The sequence below is a fragment of the Neolamprologus multifasciatus genome, chromosome 8 (assembly GCF_963576455.1).
Source record: "Neolamprologus multifasciatus chromosome 8, fNeoMul1.2, whole genome shotgun sequence".
Lineage (NCBI taxonomy): Eukaryota > Metazoa > Chordata > Actinopteri > Cichliformes > Cichlidae > Neolamprologus > Neolamprologus multifasciatus.
The window spans coordinates 13,809,272-13,834,777 of NC_140446.1; the positions used below are offsets into that span (position 1 = coordinate 13,809,272).

A 25,506-nucleotide genomic window follows, 5' to 3' on the forward strand; every position below is an offset into this window, starting at 1 on the left:
TTAACAACTCACACATTTATTCACGTGACACATCAACAGTAAGTTCATTCACCAAAGCTCGCTCAGGATCTGATTGCAGATTATGTTTTAAGGTTTTATTCTACACATCCAACAGGTTGGGTGTAATAGGCAGATATATTTAGGTTTATACAGTGGACCTGTGTGTAATAACTACAACTGTGTTGAAGTTATTCAGCTGAGTACTGTTATTGTGAGTTGTTTACTTCCTCATCAGATGTAGTAATTTGTGACCTGCTTTTGCACTGATCTTTGTGAACTGCACTGATGATGATGGCTGAAATGAACTGGCTGCATTTGATTAAAAGATGTGTGCATTGTCAGAATGCCTACAGAATTTTCCACTGCTTTCTGCCAAACAGTAATTTTGTTTCCTTATTAAATCTGTTGCTCATTTATAGGTGTTTAAAGGAATTAGACAAATTGAAAGTTGGGCCTGATTAAGGTGTTAGAGGCATGTTATGCAATCAACAAAGTTTTCCACTTCTGGAATAGTTTGATTTTATCAGTTTATTTATTATTGTTTTATTATGCGTGTCTGAAACAGATCTCTCTTGTGAATAAGACATTGAATCTCAGTGGGACTATCTGTATAAATAAAGGTTAAATGTAGTAGTTGTCATGGTATTTCACTCTTTCTACTCTAAAGTTTGCAACATTGCATGTCTGGGGACTGTTGTGTTGATATTGATTAACACACACACATAGATAGATAGATAGATAGATAGATAGATAGATAGATAGATAGATTTATTTTCTTGCTTCTACTATCTATCTGAAGTTAATAAGATATTTGATTTTGGCTTAAACCTTTTTTTCCTAGGAACTGGAGCCCTGAACCTTTTTAACTATAACCTGACAGATGTGCATATGAGAACACAAATAGCTGCTGCACTTGGATCACACATTAGCCAGTGTTAAACTACCAGCTTGCTTGTAAACTCTGTGCAATGCTGCTTTGCATCAGTATGAAAATACTGATCAGTGCGTTGCATCATGCACGCACTGTCCAGCTCCTTCGCATAAAGCAACACAGGGTATTTTTTGGAGTGTGAAGACTTGTGAAGTGACACAAAGAGGACGGCTGTGAAGAAATGTTTCGACCTCCCAGAACTGTACAAAATTTGTTTGGGAAAAAGTTTCTTGTGTGCTTCATGCAACCTTTTTATCTGTAACAGAGCCAATAAACAAGTTTGTAGTCATGCTCAAGCATCGTTATAATATTCATTAATGTAGTAAATATTCACAGTGCTACTTGTGTGAAATATTTAGTACTGCGTTTAGCGACGGCACAACCATTTATATTTCTTATCAACAGCATTTTAGGAGTGGAATTTCTGTGTGATATACATAAAAGCTTATTTTTACGTGAACTGGTTCAAATTTCATTCAGACTGTGGTCAGTTGCTATATGCTTCTGCTGTACTGCTGGAAAACTTCTACCTGAAGGCAGCTTTTTTCATCTGCCAGGGCACGGTGGAAAAAGCGGCAGGGGCCGCTGACACACTGACGTACCCATAAATAAAACTAAGAAGCTTGTCTGGCTGGACGTGGATCTGAGGATTAACTTCAAAAAAGATCCAGGATCCCACTTACCCGTGGCAGGAAAGAGGTTTGGCTTTCTGGGTGCTGGTTGTTAGCTTTGCTGCGATGATGGACAAGACGAGGCTGGTTGAAGATTAAGAGACCGAGGAGTAAATATCACCTTTTTTCCCCCAGTTGGAGATGCAATTTGAGCAGCATAATGTGACTTTGAATATCATTAACAACAAACAAATACAACTTTTGCTGGTAAGATCGCCCATGTGTTTCACATTGGGTGATTTTTTTTTTTTTTTAATTTACGGGAAATTTGCTCAATGTTTACAAAACACTTGTTTTATATTTCATGATTCATGACCGATTTATCGTTAAGCAAACCAGGAGCAAACTGCTCATGAGTGCAAACACTTAAACTCTCACACCGTGAACGCATGCCAAACCATCAACCCATTTTATCTTGAGTTTTAATAGCAGACTGCTTTGTTTCAACTTCTGGTTTGGAGGTTTTAGCACAATCAGAATGGATTGGACACTTTGTACGCCACAACTGTACGTAACAAACCAGCCGGAAGTGGCTGAGCTTTGTAAAACCCAGATGTGTGCTGGGTGTGGGTTCATAGTTTCACTTGTGTTTTGTAAAGCGTTTCAACGACTAAAGTTCGAAGTTTGAGTTGAGTTTGCATTGTTTTCATTTGTGACTAGCTTGACTACTCTTGTTCTGTGTCATTGAGAACTTTTTTAAACCTCTCTTACCTTTAATGATTTAGTGTAATTTACTCTAGGAGGGAAATAAATTCTTATTTATTCATTTCTAACTCACCAGACACAAAATTCAGGCACTTCTGTTAAATTTTCCAGTCTGTATTTGTTTACAGGAACTGGTCTTATTTACTCCCAGCCTATCAGGCTGTGAGTGCCATAGATCAGTATCATTCACTGTTTCATGGAAACCATTCCTCAGAGGTGCGTGTCAGGGCATGTCTAATCATTGTGATGTTGAAGATGCAGCTGCTGTTTTCTTTTCAAGGATTATGAGCTGATATATGCTGCTTAAGAAGTTAAGGAAACGCTTAAATGATACAGCGAGTCTTGATGAAAGAAATATTTAAATCCTTACTGACATTTTACTCAAAAAGCAAGAAAAAATGAATATTTGTATAGACTGTATGAGTAATTTGATATTTAAATTGTTCATCGCTCTTTGTAAAGATATCTTTCAAGACAGGACTCTTCGTCCCAGCTGAGCCAGCAGCAGTGACCAAGCAAACTAGAGAGTGATTAATGAGAGGGAGTGATGTTGGCGGTTACAGTGGCTCAGAGAAATAAATTTGCTCTAATTGTTTGACCACAATTCAATTCAGAAACACAAAAACATCTAAGTTCACTCATTTGCAGCACTGCTGAAACGTGATGCTGAATGTTGCGTGAATGCAGCTGTCATCTGTGGCCTCTGTTTGTGTGTACGCGTAGCTTTTTATACAGATGTGACACAGACAGAGAGCAGGGACTGTGCAGTGTTCACAGAATCTCGATCTGTTCGTGTGTTTTCAGTGGGAGAAACATTTCGTCACTCAACCAAATGACTAATGTAGTCTCAGCTGACTGCAATTTTCCCATACCCCATAAACAGCACATTTGCATAATGGCTGACCCTAGCACCGCTGGCTAACAATGGGCCGAGCGGTCAGTTTCGTGATCATTAATATGCAAATATTTATGACCATCCAATGAGTACCATTGAGTAGAGTTGGGGAATGGCTGCAGTCACAGCATTGGATGTCCCTCCTCGATTCAGAGATGGACTTTTCCTTTTCACGTAAATGGCCTCCTTGACTCCTCGCTCAAAGTCCAGGATGTGTACATCATCAACACTGAAGAGTGGCCACTGGCCTGTAGTTGTGAGTAGACTACGGAGTCCTGGATTGATGTAGTAACTCAGCCAGAGGTTGTTTGGTTCACCAGAAATGGCCTTTGAATGTATATGTGTGTTGTTGTATGAGGTATGCCTGATTTTTGAGTCATCTGGGTTACTTCCTCATTCTCTTTAGAACTACTGTGGCCTGTTTACTGCACAAATAATAATAACCACTGAATAACATAGTGTTCTTTATAAATGATTAAATGGCCCATTTGTTTTTCATTGCCTGCACTGTTTTAAGCCTCTGGTTGGACCTCTCCCTTTGGCTTGCATTAGTTGCAGCCTCTGCTTAGGTTTCATTGAGGTCTTTATGACTGAGCGGTGTTGAGTTCACGACCTGCCACAGAGAGAGCACCAGTTATGCTGGTTACGCAAAGCAGTGTTGGTTAACCTTAACACTGTAAGGTAATAACCCGAACACGCCCATAGACTCGGTTGCTTAGGAAACCTCTGTTTTTTAAACAGCGGGTCATCTGCTCCTTTATTCCCCTCATCAGCAACATCCAGGATAATCTGGACCGTGTCTCTCTCTAGAGACGGTAGCACAGAACTGGGATAGGGTCTTGCCCCCCCCCCCCCCCCCTTTCAGAGACAGAGACCCCTTTCACTGTGACAAACTGCAGCCCTCTTCTCTCATTTCCAGTCTCCTTCAGCCTGTCTATCCCCACCTGTGGTTAGTCCGACTGTCTCCAGATAATGATACACAAGGCTTTGGATGTTTTGGGTATTTGCTCATTTTACTGATAATTGGAAAAAGTCTGCTACAGAATACAAATGTGAATATTGATGCTCTGTGACCTGAAGTACAATTCATTATATACCAGTTACAGAGAAGCTGTAAATGCATTCATCCATGCATTTAATTATCCAAACACTGTGTGTTGTGCTCTTTCAACCATAGGTTTAGACAATTAGACATAATTGCTGAATTGGTTAAATTTGACCCAGTTATTATACTGGTGTAGTATCCCCTTAGTATCAGCTGAACATCAATTAAATGCCTGAGTATTTTTGGTGTCCATCCCTTTAAGGCTTCAGTGAACCATGTCACAGAGATTAAATAACCTCAGACTGGTTTCTTAAACATGACAGTGCCACTAAATCTCAATCCAACAGAGCACTTTTAGAATTTGTTGAAACAAGAGATTTCGATCATGGATGTGCAGATAACAAATCTGCAGCTACTGTGTGATGCTGTCATGTCAATTTGGGAAAAAATCTCTGAGGGATGTTCTGGCACCTTCGCAGTGATTTTGTTTGGTTATTTATTAGAATATTATAATAATAATGTCAAAATCTTTAATCATTTGAGGCCTGATGAGTGAAGATTTATGTCGATGTGATGTAGAACATGTAAAATGCTAGGTTCATTGCATCATACCTAGGCATGGGTATTGTTTAGGTTTTATCCGATACCAGTACCGAACCGGTACTTTTGAAACGGTGCCGGTGCTTAAAGAATGGAGAACACAAACTTTGTCCAAAAACCTCTCATGTTTAGCTGTTTCCCTCTTTTTCTTTGGTCATTTTAGCCTTTTTGGCCAGGGTGAAGGGAGTGTCTGCCATCAAACAAACCCTTTGCACAGTATCAGCTTAAAGCACTTGTTGCAGGCTGCTGAGTTTGCATATTTTGCTGTGAAGTACAGCCAGACTTTTGACCGTTTTTAATCTGTAGCTCTGCTCTAAAAGAAGGTACGTACCTGGGCCCGCCTACTACGCTTGCAAAGGTAAAATGATTGATCTCAGGAAAAAAAAGCACCGAAATATGCGCTGCTTCTCGGTCTGGTTACTACCGTTTCTGTCAGAACCATCATGGCACCGGATACCGGTACCCATCCCTAATTATACTCAAAACAAAAACAGTAGCTTAAACTTGTGACTCATATCCAGGTTTTCATCTAGGAACAGTTTATCTGACAGCCAGTTTTGCTCACTGCTCAGAGATGACTTCACTAGAAAATCTGCTGTTTGCATATTTCTGTGATACACAGCGTCCAGTCGAAGGAAGGAGTGTGCCATTTGAGCTGCTGTTGCTTTCCTTTGTAATGTTTATTTCCTCAGGAGAAAGAGGAGAATAGAGGAGGAATGTCCTTCAGCCTTCCTAAATGGAGGCTCTCTTTTTCTTTTTCTTTTTCTTGTCTGTCTCCTTTCTATTGATGGTTTCTCACGCTCTCGCTTCCCCTTTCATTTGCTGTTATTTCACCAAGGCTAGCTCTCTCCCAGAGGCTGTAGATCTTTTTTCTTTTTAAAATGAATCACCCTTTTAATTGAAGTTGTACATGGACTAGTTTGAGAGTGACCTTTCAAATCTCTCTGTCTGCCTCTGCAGGTTATGAGTAATGGAAGCAGGATCTGTGGTGCGCGCTGTGTTTGAGTTTCTCCCCAGCGTCTCCGAGGAGCTACCACTATTTACTGGCGATGTCATCGAGGTGCTCAGTGTCGTAGATGAGTTCTGGTTGCTCGGCAACAAAGATGGCGTTACAGGTAAAGTGACCGTTTTCGTTATCACTGTTGAGGGATCTGCATGAATAAAGGTTTCCATAAAGATAAATAGAGACACCTACTAAGAGTTACTAAACATGGAAACAAGCTACATGGAATTTTAGTGACTTATTGCTATTTTGACATTCACACACTCATGCACGTGATCCTCCTTTCATCTGTTTGTAACTTAACACTTTCATGACTGGTGAGGGTGAGACAGAGAGGTTTAAATGATTAACTAGTCTGGAAATAATCAAGTAGCAATGATTATTTGTTGATCATCTGTTTTGACAAATGCCTGAACTTTCCTGTGTGTCCAGCCAAACTGGGTATTACACAGCGTTTAACCTACAAGAGCACAACACAAATTCTGTGACTGATTTGCAGCACAATACATCAGTGTGAGAATAGTGCAGATGAATGCACAGCTAGCGAGTTCCCTTTATCCTGCAGCTTCTGACCAGGAAACCACCTCACCTTAATCAAGTCGAGTTCCAGAAGTAAACCTGGATCTGAAGTGATCTGTGTTCATGTGTGAGAGAAGCCGAACAGTCAAACACCCCTACTCATGCAGAGGGAAAGTCAACAATAGCTTGTTCAGCTGATCCTGAAAATGGGATTTGTTGATATTTTGTACACGTGTGCAAAATGTCAACAAAAAAAAAGTGAGATGGGTGTTACAGCGAAGCTGCAGGGAACAGAGGTAGTGAAGATAGATGAGTTTAAATATGTGGGTTCAGCCATCCAGAGCAATGGAATGTACACACGAGAGATGAAGGAGGTTGGAGTGGGTGGAGATGGGGTGTTCATGGGGTGCCAGAAGGATAGCAGCAAGAGTGAAAGGGAAGGTTTGGTAGTGAGATCTGGTGTGATGGTTTGGAGACGATGGCACTGACAAAAAGACCGGAGGCTGAGCTGATGATGTGAAGATTTTTTCATTGGGGCGAGCGGGATGGAAAGGTAGGGACAGCTCAGGTTGAGTGGTTTGGAGACAAAGTTGGAGAGGCAAGGCTGAGGTGGTTTGGACATTTGGGGGCACATGATCTGCTGTGGCAACCCCTAAAGAGAAGAATTATTCAGGAAGGTGTTGTCACTGCCTGACGTTTCATTTGTAGGAGATGTCTTTAATGAATTTACCGATGATGTTTACATCTGTTCCTTCAGGTCAGTTCCCCAGCACCTTTGTGGAAGAGGTCACCATTCCCAGCACCAAGCCTGGAGACAGACTGTATGTGTGCATTAATGATTTCAGCTCAGCAGAGCCAGGAAATCTGTCCCTGAAGAGAGGTACGAACATACTGCACGCTCTCTCACACACAGCCGGTGCTGACTTGTAACATAATAGCAAAAGTGTGAATGACTGCTTTTGGTTTGTCAAAAGCTACATATAACACTAACAAATCATGTTTTCTCACTTAGCTTAACACTACTTGTTGATGTCGCAATACTCAGGTAAACTGATTTTGTGTCAGAATGTTTATGTTATCTCAAAATTTCGAGTTATTAAATCAAAATTTTGAGATTCCTCCCATGAGATTTTGAATTTTGAAATTCAAAATCTGTTATCTGATTGACTGGTAGGTATGAACTCCATGTATACATTAAGGTTAAAGCCGTACTAAGGTGTAAAGGCATATTAAGTTGGTGGATTCTAATTTCAGTATATTAGACAGAAATGAATGGGGGAGTCTTACATTTCTCTACGGAGGTCATAGCTCTTGCGGATTAGCGACCTACCAGCCAATCAGATAACAGTATTCCTTGTTGCTGGGGTACATTTTTTCCCACCTTAATGTATATCAATATGTTACAAGCATTCATCCGTCAATGTTGTCCATCGTAGGATAATCAGAAACCGCGTTTCTTACGTGTTGGCTGGTGGTGGTGGTATCCCATGAAGGAGCGGTGGCCAAATTTATCCAAAATGCTGACACGCCCACAAACACAAAATGAGGGTCAAAAGTCTGAAAACTGAAAAAAGGGTTTGAAACTAAAAAAAATTGAAAGTGTACAAAAAGAAAAAAGAAAAACAGAATTCATTCAAAATAAAAAAATATTCGTATTTATTTTTATCAAAACTTTGAATTTCAGTTTCAGTTTACTTTTTTCAAATGAATAAAACTTTCGACCCTGATTTAACTCTATTCGTTTAACTCAAACTAGTCACAAAAGCACGCGATGCTCTACACAGTAAGATTGGTTATTGACGTTAACACACATGATTGACGGTGAACATTATAGTGTTTTCTGCTGTTAGTACATTATTCTTTGTGCAAAAATGTGCCAAAGATATGAAACTCAATACAGCGTTTAGAGATTGTATCTCTATTCAAATCATTGTGCTTTTCTGCATGCAAGCATGATCGGATCATTCTTATTCACAATCCTCAAAGATCAAGGCCCAGTGAAATATTAGTAAATATGTCCGATTTTATTCATAATATAAAACCAGCAGGTATTTTTTGATGGTAGCTGCTGTATGTACTTAAATAAAAGAGATAGGCTTAAAAGATAAAAACACAAAGCTGATTCCAGAACTGGCCACTAGATGTCCTCATTGGCAAAATTTAAACCAACTTCCCTAGATGATGATTTTTTTTTGTTTTCTCTGCATGTTTCTGTTTCTCATTGTGGTGTTTTTTTCTTCTTTTTTTACGATTTGTCACTTGCAACACTCTCAGGCAGACAGCACAGATGTTTGCACAGATCTTTTATATTGGTAACACTTTTCATACTTTTAATGTTATTAGTGCTAGTAGTAGCAGTAGCCTTAGAAGTAGTTGAATTAAGTGACCTTTCACCCTGGGAGTTGCTATAGAACAGTAAAAACCCATGCGACTACACCAAAAAATACCCTTTTTTCCATGTTCTGTTGTGTGATCTTACCACACTGTTCTTCATACTCTGACTTATTTGATCAGTATTTATTTTCCTTGTTCTTTTTATATGATCAGTTCCTATTCAAATTCCTTATTTACTTAATTACTGTGTACTATTGAGAGATGGCAGTTTTGTTGTGTGTGAGTATTCATGTAATGACAAGAAAGATCTTCACGATTTTCAGAATTCAACTGTAATTTCGATTTTAAACAACAGAATTATTTTAACTTCATGTAGCTGATAGGGGTGGGGGAAAAAATCGATACTGTGTAGTATCGTGATATTTTGTTTGCTAATAATGTATCGATACAGGGACAGCAGAAATCGATATTTTGTTACAAAAAAGGTTTTTGTGCTCTGACTTCAGAGCATGTTGATCCTTTTTCTGAGCAAGAATCCTGACATTCCTTCACTGTCCAAATGTGTTTAACTTTTTTTTGGCAGCAATAAACATGACAGTTTACTTATTTTAATTTAAGACAGGTTTTATTTTAATTAAGTTTAAAACTTTTTTATTTAATGTAAAATTATATTTTGTTTTAATTTACTTTCAAATTCTTCAGTTGCTGAATGGGCTGCATAGTTTTCATAAATTTCATAGTTCAGAATAGCTATAATTGTACCAGATGGTTGCGTTCAGTTAGGTTGGACTAGACTGTAATACAAACCGTTCAGTTTGTCAACAATAAAACTGACTGAAATGAGAGAAAGACTGAGTGCGAGACTTTGGTATTAGATAAAATGAATATTGATAAAGTTTACCTTTATGTACAGAATCTGAATATCGCAAAATATTTAAAAAAATTGCAATAATATCGTATCGTGCGTTAAGTATTGTGATAATATCGTATCGTGGGATGTATGGTGATTCCCACCTCTAGTAGCTGAGCACTGCTGGTCGTGCTGAAGCATTTGAATCCAACTGTAGCAGATAATTAGTTAATAATTCACCCAGCTTTCTTTTATTATCCGTACATACTTATCATTGTGTTTGCCTTCGATTCTTATCATAGCCCATTATCAGCCGTAGTCAATAACACTTGTGCTGCTGGTTTGGATGCAGTGTATGTTTGTATTGTCATAAATAGTAGAGGACACATAGGAAACAGTCATTACTGGCCATCCGAGAGTTGAAGCGTTCATTTCCAGTATGATTTTCACGGTCAGGATGGCTGTGTGCCAGTTTTGGTCCCAGACACAATGGGAGGTGGAGCTGCAGGTCTTTGGAATGTGACCTCCATGACTCCTCACCATCCAACCAACATTCCCATAATCCCGGATTCTCCAGTTCTATGTTAGGGACAGTGTAGACCCAAAACAGGTTATTAAAAATGCTACAATTAAGCAATTTACTTGAGCCAAGCAACTTGATTTCACACAAAAACATGAAAAAAAATCAATGTTCTGCAAAAAGTGAAGAAAAACAAGTAACTACATATCACTAAAATTGCTCTTAGTTTATGGCCACACACAAGCAGGAGAGCTCTTGTTTAATTGGTTGGATAGTAAGAATATAGACAACATCTTTACTGTAGATTTATTTAGGGAACTAGCATGAGCTCTTGTGTGCTTAATGTGTATCTTATCAACAATCATTTAAGTGACAGAACAGAAACTTTCTGTCCTTTAATAATCTTCTTTTCATTAATATCCAGATTAAATTAAATCCTCTTCATTCTCTGTCTCTTCAGGTGATGTGGTAGTTGGGGAGGCGGGAGGGTCCGTGGACCTCGGGGAAATCTGGCAACGTGGCTGTAATGCCTGGGGTGCCCGTGGTCTCTTCCCGACATCATGTGTGAAGGAGCTGACCCTTTCGTGCCGTTCCCGGCAGCTGTCTGAGCGCTCAGCCCAGGCCCAGGCGTCAGAGCTCCCACCTTATGCTCTAGGTCAAGCCCGGGCTCTTATGAGCCTCCATGCGCAGCTCAGTGAGGAGCTGGACTTCCGTGAGGGGGACGTGATCATCATCACAGGCCTGCCTGAGCCGGGCTGGTTCCAGGGCGAACTTGATGGCCGCAGGGGAAACTTCCCAGAGGGGTTTGTGGAGCTATCAGGTCCCCTTCGGTCTCCTCAGGAACCTGTAGACTCCCAGTATTTGAACAAAGACCCTCAGCCATGCATCTACGAGGAAGCCTTTGAGGCTGAAGAGGGTAATGAGGAGGCAGGAATGGAAGAAGAGGAGGAAATGTTGAGAGAGGAAGAAGAACAAAAAGTAGTAGAGGAAGAGCAGGAGGAAGAGGAGGGCGGAGTCTATGGAGTAGCACTGTATGAGTTTCGAGCCATGGAACCAGGCGAGTTGGACTTTGATGTGGGGGATCGAATCCGTATTGTCGGTACATTGGAAGATGGTTGGCTGGAGGGACAGGTGCGAGGGCAGCGGGGTATCTTTCCTCATCGCTTTGTCAAAATAGAGGGGCATGTTCAAAAAATTGCAGAAGAAACGGGTGTTGTTGAGACAGAAGAAGAGAAGGAGATCAGCAATACTGAACACACCTCTGATCATTTATGTCCCAATGATCCAGAGAAAGAGTGGAGCATGTATGAGGATCACACAGTGTGGGACCTGGACTATTTTGAGAGGGCTGAGGAGCACCGGTGGGCATGTGAAAACCAAAGTACTGTTGCTCAGACTGGTAACGCAGGGCAGACAGACTGTGGTCAAAGGGCTGACTCTCAGCCACGTAGACCTGCCCCCCCAGCACAAAGGGGGCCTCAGAGGCCGAAATCCACTCCTCCAGAAAGACCCAGGCTGCCACCACGGCCTAACTTTCCCCCACATAGCCATAGGCAGCACGTTGGCCCAGCTACTAGCAGAAATCTGCCTACCTCTACCAATGGTAACCATCAGCCTCGACAACCCAAGCTAAGTCATAGCCTAACACTTCATAACACCCAACCTGGGTGGTCTAAAGACAGCAAATATTACCAGAGGCAGCAAAGAAAGAATGCCTCCATCAATAACAGAGGTCAGGCATTAAACAGTGTGGAGGGCCAAAAGTATAAGAGGCTAACTCGCCATGCAAGTGCCAGCGATGCTGATACGATGAGCTCTGAGATCCGCCTGCGTAACCAACAGATGACACGTCGCTCTAATGGGCTACTGCCTACATCCGTAACCTTAGAAACCTTGGCAAGCTCGACCAGTGACCTGGAGACGAAGCTGTCACAGCAGCTCTTTGAATTTGAGAAAAGCTTGAGCAATCAGCCCCATATCTCACGGCACTTTTCTATCCTGGACTACAAAGATGAAAGGGATATCATTCGAGGCTCCTCGCACTCTCCTGTGTCCCACCTCCTGCAGTCTGGCTCTCACTCTTTGGAAAGACGCAGAACCCTCCGCCCTCCGCCTCCTCGTCCCAGAGCCACGCGCCCACCAGCTCCAGCTGCGTACAAACCGACTCGCCCGGCTCCACGCCCTCCTCCCCGGTGCCTGAGACAGAATCGCACTACTCCTCCAACCGGCAACTCCCTCATCAACACACCCATCTTTTACACCCCTGATGAGCCGGCTGCAAATCTCCTCGACCAAACAACGGGAGGCCAGGTTGAGCAGGGCAACCCTGAAGCGGCCCAGGAACATGAGATCCAGTGTCAGCTTGAGGCAGAGCAAGAGCTGGAGAGAGATGGAGAGATGGAGCTAGAGACTCAGACACAGAGGGAGGAAGAGGAGGAGGAAAGGCAACAGCTGTTGCTACGGCTACAAGAAGTGGAACGCGACATGGAGGCTTACGCACACACGGCGGAGGAACTCAGGGCGATGCTGGAGGAGGAGGAGCAGGATGAGACAGCCCGCGTCCAGGCCTTGGAGAATCTAGAGTTCTGCAATTACACGCTGGAGACGCTGGCCCTGGAGCAGCAGCAGCTACAAGGTAAGATGGTAAAACTGTCGGAGGATCAGGTTAAACTAGGTATTCTCAGTAATGACGACATGATAGAAGTCATTGGAGTTGGAGATGAGGGCTCGATTTTAAACTTGTAAATATCTCAAGGACAGATTAAAATAGAGCTACGGGAAGAGCTGCAACAGTAAGTCGAATAATTAATTAGGTGACAGTCAACAAGAATCTAATATGCAAATATTCTGATTATTGATTTATCAATTAAATATTCATCGTCTGGAGACAGAAGTTTGGATATTTGTAACTATATAACAGTGCGTGTTACAATTGTTCAACTGCTATTCCCAGCAAATGTATATTTATTTAGTCTGAATGTGATATTTTAACAGAAAGTTAGATTTGCTTCTTCAAAGTGCACATCGGCATCTCCATGTAGATGTTTTCCACAAGTTTAACGGTTTACTTACAGGATGAGTTGCATACACACAGAAACAATGCAGAACATATCAAATCTGAGGAAAATCTTGTTTTTAGTTGATGTCATAGCTGCTCTTGTTGCCCGTGGGTTACTTCACAAGATAATCCTCATTCACCAAAGACAAAATGTAATATAACAAGAATTTAAAACTGAGACATCGGTATTTACTAGATTTCCTCTTTGACCTGTTGTCCAAATCTCTGAGACACACACTTGTTTTCATATCTTAGTGAGGACATCTAATTGATATAACGCTTAAGCCCAACCTTAACACTTAGCCTAAACCTAACTACACCCTAACTGTAACCCTCACACTAAAAGCACATTTTCAGTCTCAAAAATGCCTTCAAACTAGTGGGAACAGGCATTTTGTCCCCATAAGGGACCATTGCTCCCCACAAGTGTAGTAGCATTCCAGTCTTTGGTCCTCACAAAGATATCTAAACATGGTTCACACACATGCGCGTGCGCGCGCGCACACACACACACACACACACACACACACACACACACACAGACATAACACAAATATAAGCATTTTAAGCCAAACATCCCTATTTACTGCCTGCAATCATCAACGGAAGGGGAACTGTATATTTAAATTAAGGATTATCATAACTGTGTGTGTGTGTGTGTGTGTGTGTGTGTGTGTGTGTGTGTCGGGGGGTTGCTTTCCCTCTGTACAGTGCTAATGATAAAACTGGCAGAACCACTGTGGAGCGCCTTTACAGTGAGGTTTTTATTGCTGTTCACAGTTTTTGTATCTCGTTTGCTGTCAGTGATTTCCTGCTTCAGCAGTAAATTATTTCCATAACTAAGTGTAAGAGTATCTTAAAAACGTAATTATTTGATTGGTAGATAACATGAAATTAAATGATCTTCATCCAGAGTTGTAGATAAAATAAACCAGCAGTTGATAGATCACTGTCATTCAGAGCTATTGGGCTTTCATTGTTTGTACAGCTTGCTGCTGTCCGGGCGCACAGTGCTGTCTTTGGTAGCCCAACATTTTTTCACATAGATATGAATTGCATTCCTGCACATAGTGAGAGGGTTAGCAGTGCCACATAAGTGGCTTTCGTACTCACTCCAAGTTTCTCCCTCTGGACCTTTTCCCCCTGTTTCCCCCCTCCATCGTCGCTTCCTTTCCAAGAGGACTAAAGATCCCGGGGGAACTGGATGGGATTTGGGGAATTTTGTAATAGCGTAAAGTGGAGACGGAGCATGGCCCACTCTAGAGTGGGAACCAAAGTGTGGTTGTGGCGAGTTGTGACATGGCCCGTGGCACAGCTCTCCTCACTGTTTGGACTCGCGCAGAAAGCAACGGCACACAGAATGGCAGGTGAGACTGAATTCTATGGGGATGTAAGAGATGTGGTTATTAGATATTTACCAGTCTGTGTTGTATTGACTGAGTAATTTATTTTGGTTTGGACGTAAGCTGCACAACCAAAGTTACGGTCCGTGTGGGTTATAGCAGTATAGGAGTTGAAGGTTTAGTGCTACTCTGAAAATATTAAAAATATTCACTTATAACAGAATATTACGTTATAAAATATTTTTCCTACGATAGCTACCACTTCTCAAGTTTTATATGGCTATTAAGGTAAATCCTGCATCATTTAGCATTAATGTAATAAATGATTTTGAGGTATTTTCCCAGCAGATAATGTCTTTAAACTTCTATATGATAAGGAGTTATATTACGCCAATATTTATCTACATCAGATAATTATGTCTGATATTATTTATGCCCTGAAACCATCTAGCAATGGGCTAAAATGTCCCGTTTTTAGCATTTATACCCTTATAACTCTTATGAAGCATTGTATGATTTTAATTTCATGACAAAAGAGTAATTTATATCCACAAAGCTTGATTTTATTATATATATATATGATGCACTGTGCAAGTCTTGAGCCACCCCTCATTTCTTTATCATTTGCTTCTGTTGAACCAGCCTTCATTTTTGCTAAAATGATTTGGAGCAATATTTCTCTAGGACCTTTGGAGGTCATTCAAGTTTTTCTGTGGACATTGGCTGCCTTTTCCCTCATTTTCAATCTAGTCCTTGTACCTGACCATTTTCAGAGGATTTTATTGCAGATATATCACTTCATAATGACCTAAAGATCCTTCAAACATAAACAAGAAACCTAAGGAACCAGTGTTTCTAGACATAAATTTGAAGTTCTTTAGGCACTTTGTACTAGCAGCCCTTTTGCAAAAAAACTGAATTTTCTTTAGTGGAATTTCAAGTCAAATTTATGTGTAGTTTTCACTTTATTGCGTCACTATACATCCAAGTGCTTTACACAGGGATAGGAAGAGGAACACAAAGAGACATTTATAACATCTAAAACATATATCCTTGCTTGTCAAGCATGCGATGCATGCCCAAACAATCATGATAGAAATATAATAATACTTAGAAGTGGAAAACCACTATAAACTTGGTAAAAGCAAAACAACTGTAAAACTATGGGAGGAACCAATCCTCAGCTGCTTTACTGTCCACCGTAAATGAGTAATCTTTAGACCACATGCTGGCATGGGAACAACAAACTGTCTACACAGATGAATAGTATCTGAAAGCCACGTACTTAAGAAATATAAAGATGGATGACTTTTATTGATAGAATTGTACAAACTCAGATTTTTTGTCTTATATGCTGTTTACATGCATGTTTCTGTAAATTGAATCACATATTTTTTCCACGTTCCCAGTAAAATAAAAAGAAATAAGAGATGTCTTTTTTTCCCAGGACCTTTTCACAGTAGTGCATTTTGATGCCACCATCTGAGAATGGATTAAAATGACATTTTTATAGTACTGAAGCTAAAAAAATGGACACTTAAAAAATCTGATCCATATTTATCTTCTGTTTGTATAAACAGCACTGTTTATTACTTTTTTCATAGTAAATGGCCTGCATTTGTATAGCGCTTTTCTAGTCCTTAAGGACCCCAAAGCGCTTTACACTACATCCAGTCATCCACCCATTCACACACGCATTCACACACTGGCGATTGCAAGCTACATTGTAGCCACAGCTGCCCTGGGGCGCACTGACAGAGGCGAGGCTGCCGGACACAGGCGCCACCGGGCCCCCTGACCACCATCAGTAGGCAAATATGGGGTTAGTATCTTGCCCAAGGATATTTGGCATGCAGCCAGGAGGCAGCCTAGTAAGTATATCACTTTATCAACAGTACAAGCAGACCAAATAACACTGTAGTATGGGCATGTACTAGTTTAGTTAATTAATACACTTTAAAATAGTTTTTTAGTCTTTGTTCATTGAGAAGCCTTAAATCCAATCACTCACAATGATTATATTTTATCAATCACTCTCCTGTGCTTTTGAATTCTTGGTCTTGGTGTTTGCTACTAAAAACAATCAGCCTCAGGGCAGGAACAGGATCTGGTGGCTACAGGTCCCATTAAGGGTCATACAGCCACATATTTTCTGTTTCCTTACAACACTGCAGGAATTCTTTCACCCTCCATTCACAGCAATAAATCAGATATCCAGTCTCCTTTTTCCTTTGGTATTTGCTGAAGAGGAAAACAGTGTTTGGCATGGTAATCAAAGCATTGCAAAGAAAAGCTTTTATTCTACAGTGTAAGTACAACATTAGATTTGTCTTTGTTATTCCCATTTAATGCTTAGCTGAGATAAAGGTGTGCACATATCAAGAATTCTTTCAGGATCTTTTTAGCAAAAAAACTTGTTTGTCATCCTGATGCTATGTGTCTGTATAGACACACGCGCCACTTAGGAATGAATGCTTTTACAGGGTGTGTTTATAAGTGTGACGTCAAAAAGACAATAGAAGCTTATTGTGACAAGGCAGGGAGTAACTTCAACACTGCTCTGCCTTTTATTTACTTTCCTGAGGCCACTTCAAAGCCCATAAACGGGGATAATATTTTTGAACACATGCTACAATAATGCAGGGTTTATTAATAAGTTTTAAGTGTTAAACACGTCCCTTTTGGGGTGAAATGTTAAACGATATTCCCCCCACTGAAAATGCTACATCCAGATGAACAGCATCAATGTTTTGAGAACAGCGTGTTATAAAAAGAGGAGAAAAATGCATTTAAGTGTTGTTTGTATGGCTCAAACCTATAGCTGATGATGCATGTCACAATATGGCTTATTGAGGTTCATCATATAATCTCGATATGATTTATTTCATGTGCAGTTAGTATGAGTTTGTGGATATTGTAGGACAAAAATGTTTTATGTGATACGACTGTGCCAAAAGCTAATGTTTTGATCTTTTTGTCCAACTAGTACCATATGTTCTATATGCTATAGTAATTATGTGACAAAGCCTGTGTAAAAAAGCCTTTAAAAAGTGCTTGGTGGCAGTAAACAATACTCCCTTTCTTACAGACAAGTGCAGGGTTTTCTTTTCTCTTTAAGCTCTTTGACCTTGAGTACCCTTTAATTAAAACGCCTCCCCTCAACTTTCACGACACCACAGCCCGATCCTGATCTGTTTGTCACGGTTTGCAGTATCCGTGTTGGCCCACTATGAGAAAGTAGAAAGGCTGCAGACATTTTAATATATGACCTTATTTCTGGATGTTGCTTTTACAAGAAATCTAATTATTAATCAAGTCCCACACACACACGTAAGCTGACACAGCCACAGAGAGGAATGCTGTATTTGACATTCCTGCAGCCAAGCACACAAACACAGTTTCGGTCGTGTTCTGCTATTGAAAGCTGAGATGTTGAAAACTGATAATTAAACAAGTCTGATGTAAGAAAAGACCAATGTCTAAGTAGTATTTCTATGCTCAGTCCTACCTTGTGAAACTGAGGATTGACGGATGAGTTGCTAAATCATGGATATTAAATACTTACAGTAATCAAGACTAAAAACAGCTGTATTTTGTAATGTATCCACAGACTCTGAAGTCTGTTTTAGCTGCATCTGTGCTTGTATTTCATTTTGACTTTTCTTCTCTGAATTTAACATTCGTAAAGCCTTTTATTGAGACATAAGCTCTGGTTTTATTTGCCCTGTAATTCCTAAACTAGGTATTCAGTGAACCAACCAGTTATGTTTTAGATTAAAACTAGTTCATGTCTATGTTTCCGTGTGTATCACATAAACATGTAAACATTTTAGTTTAGGCAGGTCCCTTTGGAACTGATGGAGATTAAGGGAGGCGATCTTATACTCCCACTTTATGAATAGCCCAGTTTTTTCTCACACTCAAAGGATCGTGTCTCTTCTGAGCGTGGGGACAGTCTCCAACAATAGTTCATTGTACTCACCAGCAGCTACGTTTTCACTAGCTGCTCTGGCTTAATCAGGCTGCATATGCTTTCAAAGACTTTCCCTCTCCACACTCAGTGAATAAATACAGATACTTTACTTGTTTGCTGCTTCACACTCATCTTTTAATCATTTATACATTCAAAAGCGAAATTCTTTCCAACGACATCACGTGGCAGTCTTTGTGCCTTAGTGGTTGCACTTTCATGATATGCAGGGGCAAAGTCAAACTGCAAGGATGAAATTAGTTCAAGGTTAAAGATAACGGCAGAAAGTTACAATAGCAATACTAAAGCTGGTTGGTCACGCAGCAGAAAGTGAGTTAGGTCAGTGATGTGGTGCGAATTGCACTGAAGCCCACCGGAAAGAACAAAAACAAAGAAAACAGGATACAAGGAAAGACAGGATTGTTCATGCGATGGGTGGGGGAGTGGGGGGGGGGGGGGGGGGGGGGGTCATGCAAAGGCAGACTGTGAAGTTTGTCCTCATCTACCTTCAAAGAAAATCTCCAGACAGGCTGTTTTCCTGCAAACACAGCTACTAACCAGTTTAAACAATGGGAGGAGCTGTTGGGCTAAGCTTCCACTCATGTGACTCTACTGAATCATTAACCCAAGGAGGCCACTCCTTCCCTTCAATAACCCTACCCCTCCTCTCCTTCCATGATTCGCTGAGGTGGCTACGGGGAGGACTGTTTCAGTTGCGCTGAGGGTTGGGGAGGTGCTTTGGCCAGGCAGTCCTGCGGAGGCAGTGGAGAGGAGGCAGAAAGAACAAGTGGAGAGTTACAGACAATATGTCAGGCAGGTGGAGTCTCCCACAGCGCTTTGTTATGGAATGCAGGACTTTGGAAATCGATTTTAAGCCACGTTGAGCAAGAAACAGTATCAGCTCCAGGCAGTCTGATTTAAACAGCAGGAGGCATGAAGAGCCCCGCAGTTTATGGCAACCCAGTCATGTTTGGTCCAGTGGATTGGAATCATCCAGGTGGTGCTCCAATGAGGAGAGGAAAAAGCGTGGAGGAGCTGGGGGACGCTGACTTGGCAAAAGAGAGGGAAAGAATTGCCCATCTGCAACATTTACAACAACTGCAGCTACAGCAGCAACAAGTTGGATATCCAGGGTATGGAGTCGTTCCTCCTGGCACTCCTCAGGGACCAGTCTTATTAGTGCATCCCGGTGACCCACTTCCAGCTCCACCTGTGCCAGTACATGGTGGCCCAATGGTGCCAGCTGGCCCATTGGTGCCCGTTGGCCCAATGGTGCCCGTTGGCCCGGTACAGCCTCCTATGCATGTACCACCTCCGTGGCAAGTGCAGTACCAAGCCCAAGTTACACAGGGCAACGTCATCCACCAACAGAGCTGGGAGTATGAAGACCGTCATAGGGCAGCTTTCATGGATACAAGGCCTCAAGGCCAGGACGTTTACTTTCACCCTCGTTCAGAAGATGGTCACCTAGACTTGAGGATATCGAAATGGAAAGGCAAACATTGTTTTTATCAGGGTCCCGAAGATTACAGCCACCAGGACTACAACAGAGTGCCACAAGAACAAGGAACTCATGATTTCAGAACTCAAGAAGGTTATAGTACACTGGACAAGGACAGAAGGAGAGATGGCAGGGTAAGAGAAAGTGACTCTGAACGTTATGACCATCGTAGTCACAGTGACATGGAGGAGTATGAGTACAATGACAAATATAGGCACAGGGATTATTATGAAAGGAAATACAATGAGCGTTACGAAGACAAGGAAAAGAAATACTATGAAAGCCGGAAACAACGTAGACATGATCTCAGAGAGCATGAAAGTTACAACAGTGAGCTTGAAGACTACCATGATCATAAAAACACTTATTCACACAGAGAGAATTACAGGGACCGTGAATACTACAGTGACCCTGACAGGGATTATTATGACTCGAAAGACAGGCATCGCTCCAGAGACAAGGACTATCACCATCGTCGAGATGACGACCGTTACTATGATGAGCGAAAACAGAAGGACTATCACTACGATCAGCGTGCCGACCATCACTATGACCGCAGAGAAGATAACAGGGACCGAAGAGCTGACGAACGGTACACCAGTAGAGGAAGAGACCAGTATGACTCTGAAGTTGATGGACGCTGGAATTATAAAGAGAGGGACCGGTATTACAGATACAAGGACGCAGGAGATGACTGGAGAGATGATCAGTACGACCACAGACAGAACTACAAAACAAGGGAACACCATGACCTGAGGGCTGCGGGCCACTATGACCACTACAACCGTGAGGATGATGGCCGATACTCTAAGGAAGAGTATCGAGACAAGTATAGAGACCGATACCGAGATTTGCGTTCACTGTCTATAGATTCACAATACGAGGAATACCCTACAAAAGATCGCAAGACTGAGGAATGGGTTGAGCAGCAGAACCAAACATTGGCCCTTGGTGAAATACAACCATTTGAGGATCCTGTTGTGCACAGTGATGAGCAGGAGAAGGGATATGAGTCAAGCGGGGGGAGCGCAAGTTCAAAAATGGGCCGGAAGCCTATTTATGTGGGCTCACTGGATCGTAACAGCATCTACAGGAAGACTGCTCCAAGCTCACTGCAACAGTCCCAGTATGCCACCACCAGGAAAAAAAAGCAAGGTAAACAAAAAGATACTGTCACATGAAAGAAGGTGCTTCCCATATTTGCACAAGTCAGGTCACTTGATCAGTTGTAATTCTGGTGAACATCACTCTATAGGCCATGAAGGCCTCAGTCACAGTTATTGTGGGTAAAACAGGCTTAAGAGGTTGACAGTCCTCACTTGTCATTTGTGACCTCTAGAGGTGCTTTTCTAATCAATGTTGGGGGGCCTCAGAGTGCTGACTAGTCAGACTCACCTCCTACCTCCTTTAAGAGTGAGTGCTGAAAGTGGTGTGTGTGTCTCAGTATCACCTATCTCAGATGAAAGTTAGCTGTCATGTTTTTGTAGTCATAAGAAACTGCAGAACGGGTTTTGTAGGTTCTTTACTTGGCTCTTGTTGGCTCTCCTCATTTGTGTTTCCTGTTTGTGTTCATGCTCTCCACTCACTGATGGTGTGCACACGTAACTCGTCTGCTCAGTTCTTGCATGACTGAAAGGTCAAGATTTTGTCGACTTAATTGTTTTAATGAGCCTGGCTTACAGTTAATTCCCCACTTAAAAAGGTTGTTGCCTAAAGTGGCTCTGATTCTGACACAATTTGTTATGTTTTGTACACAAATTATTTCTAAATTTATACATATACAGTTTTGGGCAGAAGTTCACCTACACTTATCGTTGTCTTTTAATATTTCTTTGAACTGTTCTTTTTCCAAGGTGGAAAAAATTTACAGCTTACATTTTTAATGACTAAAAGACAAGAAATTAAATTATACTTAAAGCCAGGAAGTCAACCAATTTAAATGAACTTCCATTTCTGCTAAGTTAACTTAACCAAAAATTAGTCGAGGTATGTGTATATATATTTGAGCCTGTATGTATACCTTTGAAAAACAGTTAATTAAATTAACAGTAATTAATATTGAAAAGCCTAAATTTACCATGACATTCTCATGACTCTATGTAAACTTCCTACCATAATTTTACATTTGAGCCAAATGCAACAAAATCAAATCACTCAAAAATTGTTTTTGAGTGAACAAAAGAGCAGCTTTTATAACTGGATAGTATTTGTAAATGGTCACGATACCCGAGTTTTAGTAAAAGAAGGAAAACAATATCAATCATTAAAATAATATTGGCAATTCAAGAACCTCAGAGGAATTTGGGGGTTATAAAGAAGATTTAACCCCCTTAAAATTAATTCTCTTACATGTATAAAATTCAGTACCTGAATGAATGAAAGATGAATCTGTGCATTAAAAGTATTGACTCTAAAAACTCATAGTATACATTAGTTAATGGGAATGGTCACGTACATTTTTAATGACTAAAAGACAAGAATTCAACACACAAATTTCTTTGGCTACTTTGTTACTAAGTTATTAATATTAAGTTCCAAAAACTACATAAAACTTGGATGTGTGGGATTCTTTTGTGGGGGGTTTTCATGGTAAATGTAAGTGAGGGAGAGCACTACTTTGACTCACTTTGTTTTGTCTGAGATGAAGCAGGTGGCGCCCCATGACCCCTCCCCCAGTCACCTAGAAACACTCACAGTCAGACACACAGAGTCCACATCAGCCCCCACCGCACATTTCGGCAGTCCAAGTATTAATCCCTAGCGTCAGCATGGTGAGTGGATGGCGGGGGTCTGTCTGGTGCCAGGCAGTGGCCGGCACTGCCCTGACTCCTTCTCTGCAGGACTAGACTGATACTCTGAGTTCATGCGTGCATGTGTGTGCGTGCATGTGTGCTAGAAAGGCCCTGGAGGCTTATTAAAGAAATAATTGCATTTTTCAAAACACACACGCGCACCACTTGCCTCAGCAGTGTCATCCGTTAATCTTGTTACACTGTTTCAGCCCTGTCAGGGGTTTGTCCTGAGTAAAGCATTTGATTGAAGGGCTAAAAACATTAGCCCATCTCCTTTACTGGGCTTACGCTGTGACATTGAGGTGTTGGTTAAGGCTTTTTGAGATGAACCTTACACATAGACAAGAGCTTCTATTCTTCGTAGTCCAGCATTATTAAACAGCTCCCTAAAAAAAACAACCCTATTGAGTTGAACTATAAAAATTACAAAATGAAAAATTAGCTTGTTTTTTTTGTCCGTCATTGCTTCTGTTACAGGCATCCTTACTTTAAATAGGAGAGTAAAACAACTGGCAAAATTATTCTTGAAGGAAGACATATCTTAACAGTTGAGCCAATTTAATGCACAAACGAGCTTAATGAAGCAATTAAATTGTAGTGGTGGCTTTATGATCCCATTTTTGAACTTCTAACAAATATAATCTGCTGTATACGCAGTTTTTTATTGCCTGTGTGTGAGTAATGTGTCGTCATCCATCTATGATCTGGCAACATATGCTGTGTTGTCCACTGTAATCCTTGAACAGTCTCTGCTATTGGTGGGCAGTGGGGAGGGAGCTCGGGTAGGGGAGCAAGGAGTTAAGACAGGAAATCTCACATCGTCTGACAGCTATGCTGTAAAGACGTCTTATCTCAATGCTGGCAAGCAAAAAAAAAAAGTCAGTCGGCAAAAAATTAAGTCAGCTTACTCAAGTCTACATGAGTCACCAGTAACCACGCTCATATGGTCTGTCCATTTTTATACTTGGTGCATCTTGCCGTCTTAAAAATTTTGTTTTTGAATTATGTCATCAGGCTTTCTTAAACCATTTGATAATCGTGCTAGTTTCGTCTAGATTTTGTGATAGTTTAGCCATCTCATCTGAAGCCACTTTTCATTTACATAGCTTTTTATCCACTACTATAAAAAAGCTAAGCGATGTATTATTTAAGGTGTTTTATTTCGAATTTTAAATGTACCAACTTTTCCAAAGAGTTTGAAAGATTGATGGTGCCACAGCAACTACAGCATTCAGATCTCTACGTGCTTTATTTTTGTGTTAGATGACACTGCTGGTACCTGCATGAATCAAGACGGATGTTATCTGTTTATTTGACATCACACTGTTTTGACCTGGTGGACTTCCCACTTTTAGGACTTGTTGTCCTCCTGACAAGTACAAGTTTATTCATCAGGCTTATATAGTTGTCAGTCTTCGCGTAGGAGCAAATTCCAGATATTTAATTCATTCACCAAAGACATTACTTAAATATTTTATGTTGCAACATTGGCTGTATTTTCAAGACTTCGTCTGTGGCATTATGTCTTAATGTTTTTGGTTGAATGTGTGCATATGTGTTGGAGTTGTGGAGGGCACTTCTTGTAATTTTGAACAAACAGCCATTTGGACTCAAGGATGGTAGTCCGAGGTCAAGTTTATTGTGATGCAACATAATGAAAAATGTCATTCATATGAGTACAATCTCTCAGGCTGGCAAAAATCTTTTTGGACTCAAGAATGAAGCTTTTTGAATCTGGCCATCTTCATGATATATATCATGAGTTTTGCCAGACTTGGGCATTAACCTGGATGTTAACCTGTTTGACGTGCTGCCAGTCATACTAAAGATTGTATTAATTTAAACAAATCCCTTCAAATTCTCAAACTGTGCTTGTTGTCAGTGACGGCGTATCATCTGGATCTTTGTGGCAAAGGGTGCTAAAGCTGATATTTGTTATTAAGTACTGTATACAAAACCACCACAGTGGTCCACAGAGGTGATCTTGGCTATAATGACACTAGCTTGGGGAATTAATTTGTTTAGATGCTTTTACTGTTCTCTGGGGTGGAGATTTAATTTTGTTATTTGAGCTCAAACACTAAGGTGGCACGGTGGTTAGCACTGTTGCCGCACAGCAAGAAGGTCCTGAGTTCAATTCCATCATCAGGCTGGGGTCTTTCTGTGTGGAGTTTGCATGTTCTATGATAGCTGGGATAGGCTCCCGCGACCCTGAAAAGGATAAGCGGAAGCAAATGGATGGATGGATTGAGCTCAAAACTATTATGACTACCTGAAGCGTACAAGCTTAGCTTATCTTTAGATGCTCTTTAGGAAGCATGAAGTTTACTATCTGCAGCGTTTAGACACTCATTGCAAGTGTACAACATATTTTTCTTTAGCTGTGGGAAAACCGACGATGCCCCAAGCAAGGTCTTTGTTATTACATGTCTAAAAATTAGCAAAGGGGATAAGCCCACAAGTTTCGTCATCCCAAACTCTGAAAACCGTTCTCACACTCTGTTCACACTGCACTTATTTTCCCATGAAGAGCACTAGTTCTTGGGCCGTAGCTCTCAAAGTATACATGACTGTGAAAATATAGCATAATGGCTTTTTTTAAAAATGCATTTGCATGCATGAGCAGGTGACTGTTTAAAATAGTTCCACTGTTGAAGCACCTGTGAAGCACAAAAGACTCATTGTCTTCTTCCTTTCAGTAAGGCTGAAGACTGTACTGCATTTGTGGTTGAATAGATCCCCACTTAATGCTTTTACTTTCTGCACATT

General features: G+C 41.0%; 1 protein-coding gene across 6 annotated transcripts in view; it reads left to right on the forward strand.

Moving 5' to 3' along the window:
- The window catches only part of dnmbp (dynamin binding protein), a 51,403-nt gene that overhangs the window by 11,272 nt on the left and 14,625 nt on the right, over positions 1–25,506 (forward strand). For 3 of the 6 annotated variants that reach the window (XM_085170126.1, XM_085170127.1, XM_085170128.1), the window contains exons 2-4: positions 5,808–5,962; positions 7,127–7,249; positions 10,534–12,708. In XM_085170126.1, the coding sequence (XP_085026252.1) occupies positions 5,818–5,962; positions 7,127–7,249; positions 10,534–12,708 (2,443 nt within the window). In that variant the 5' untranslated portion in view covers positions 5,808–5,817. The other 3 variants (XM_085170130.1, XM_085170129.1, XM_085170131.1) reach the window with 3 other exon arrangements.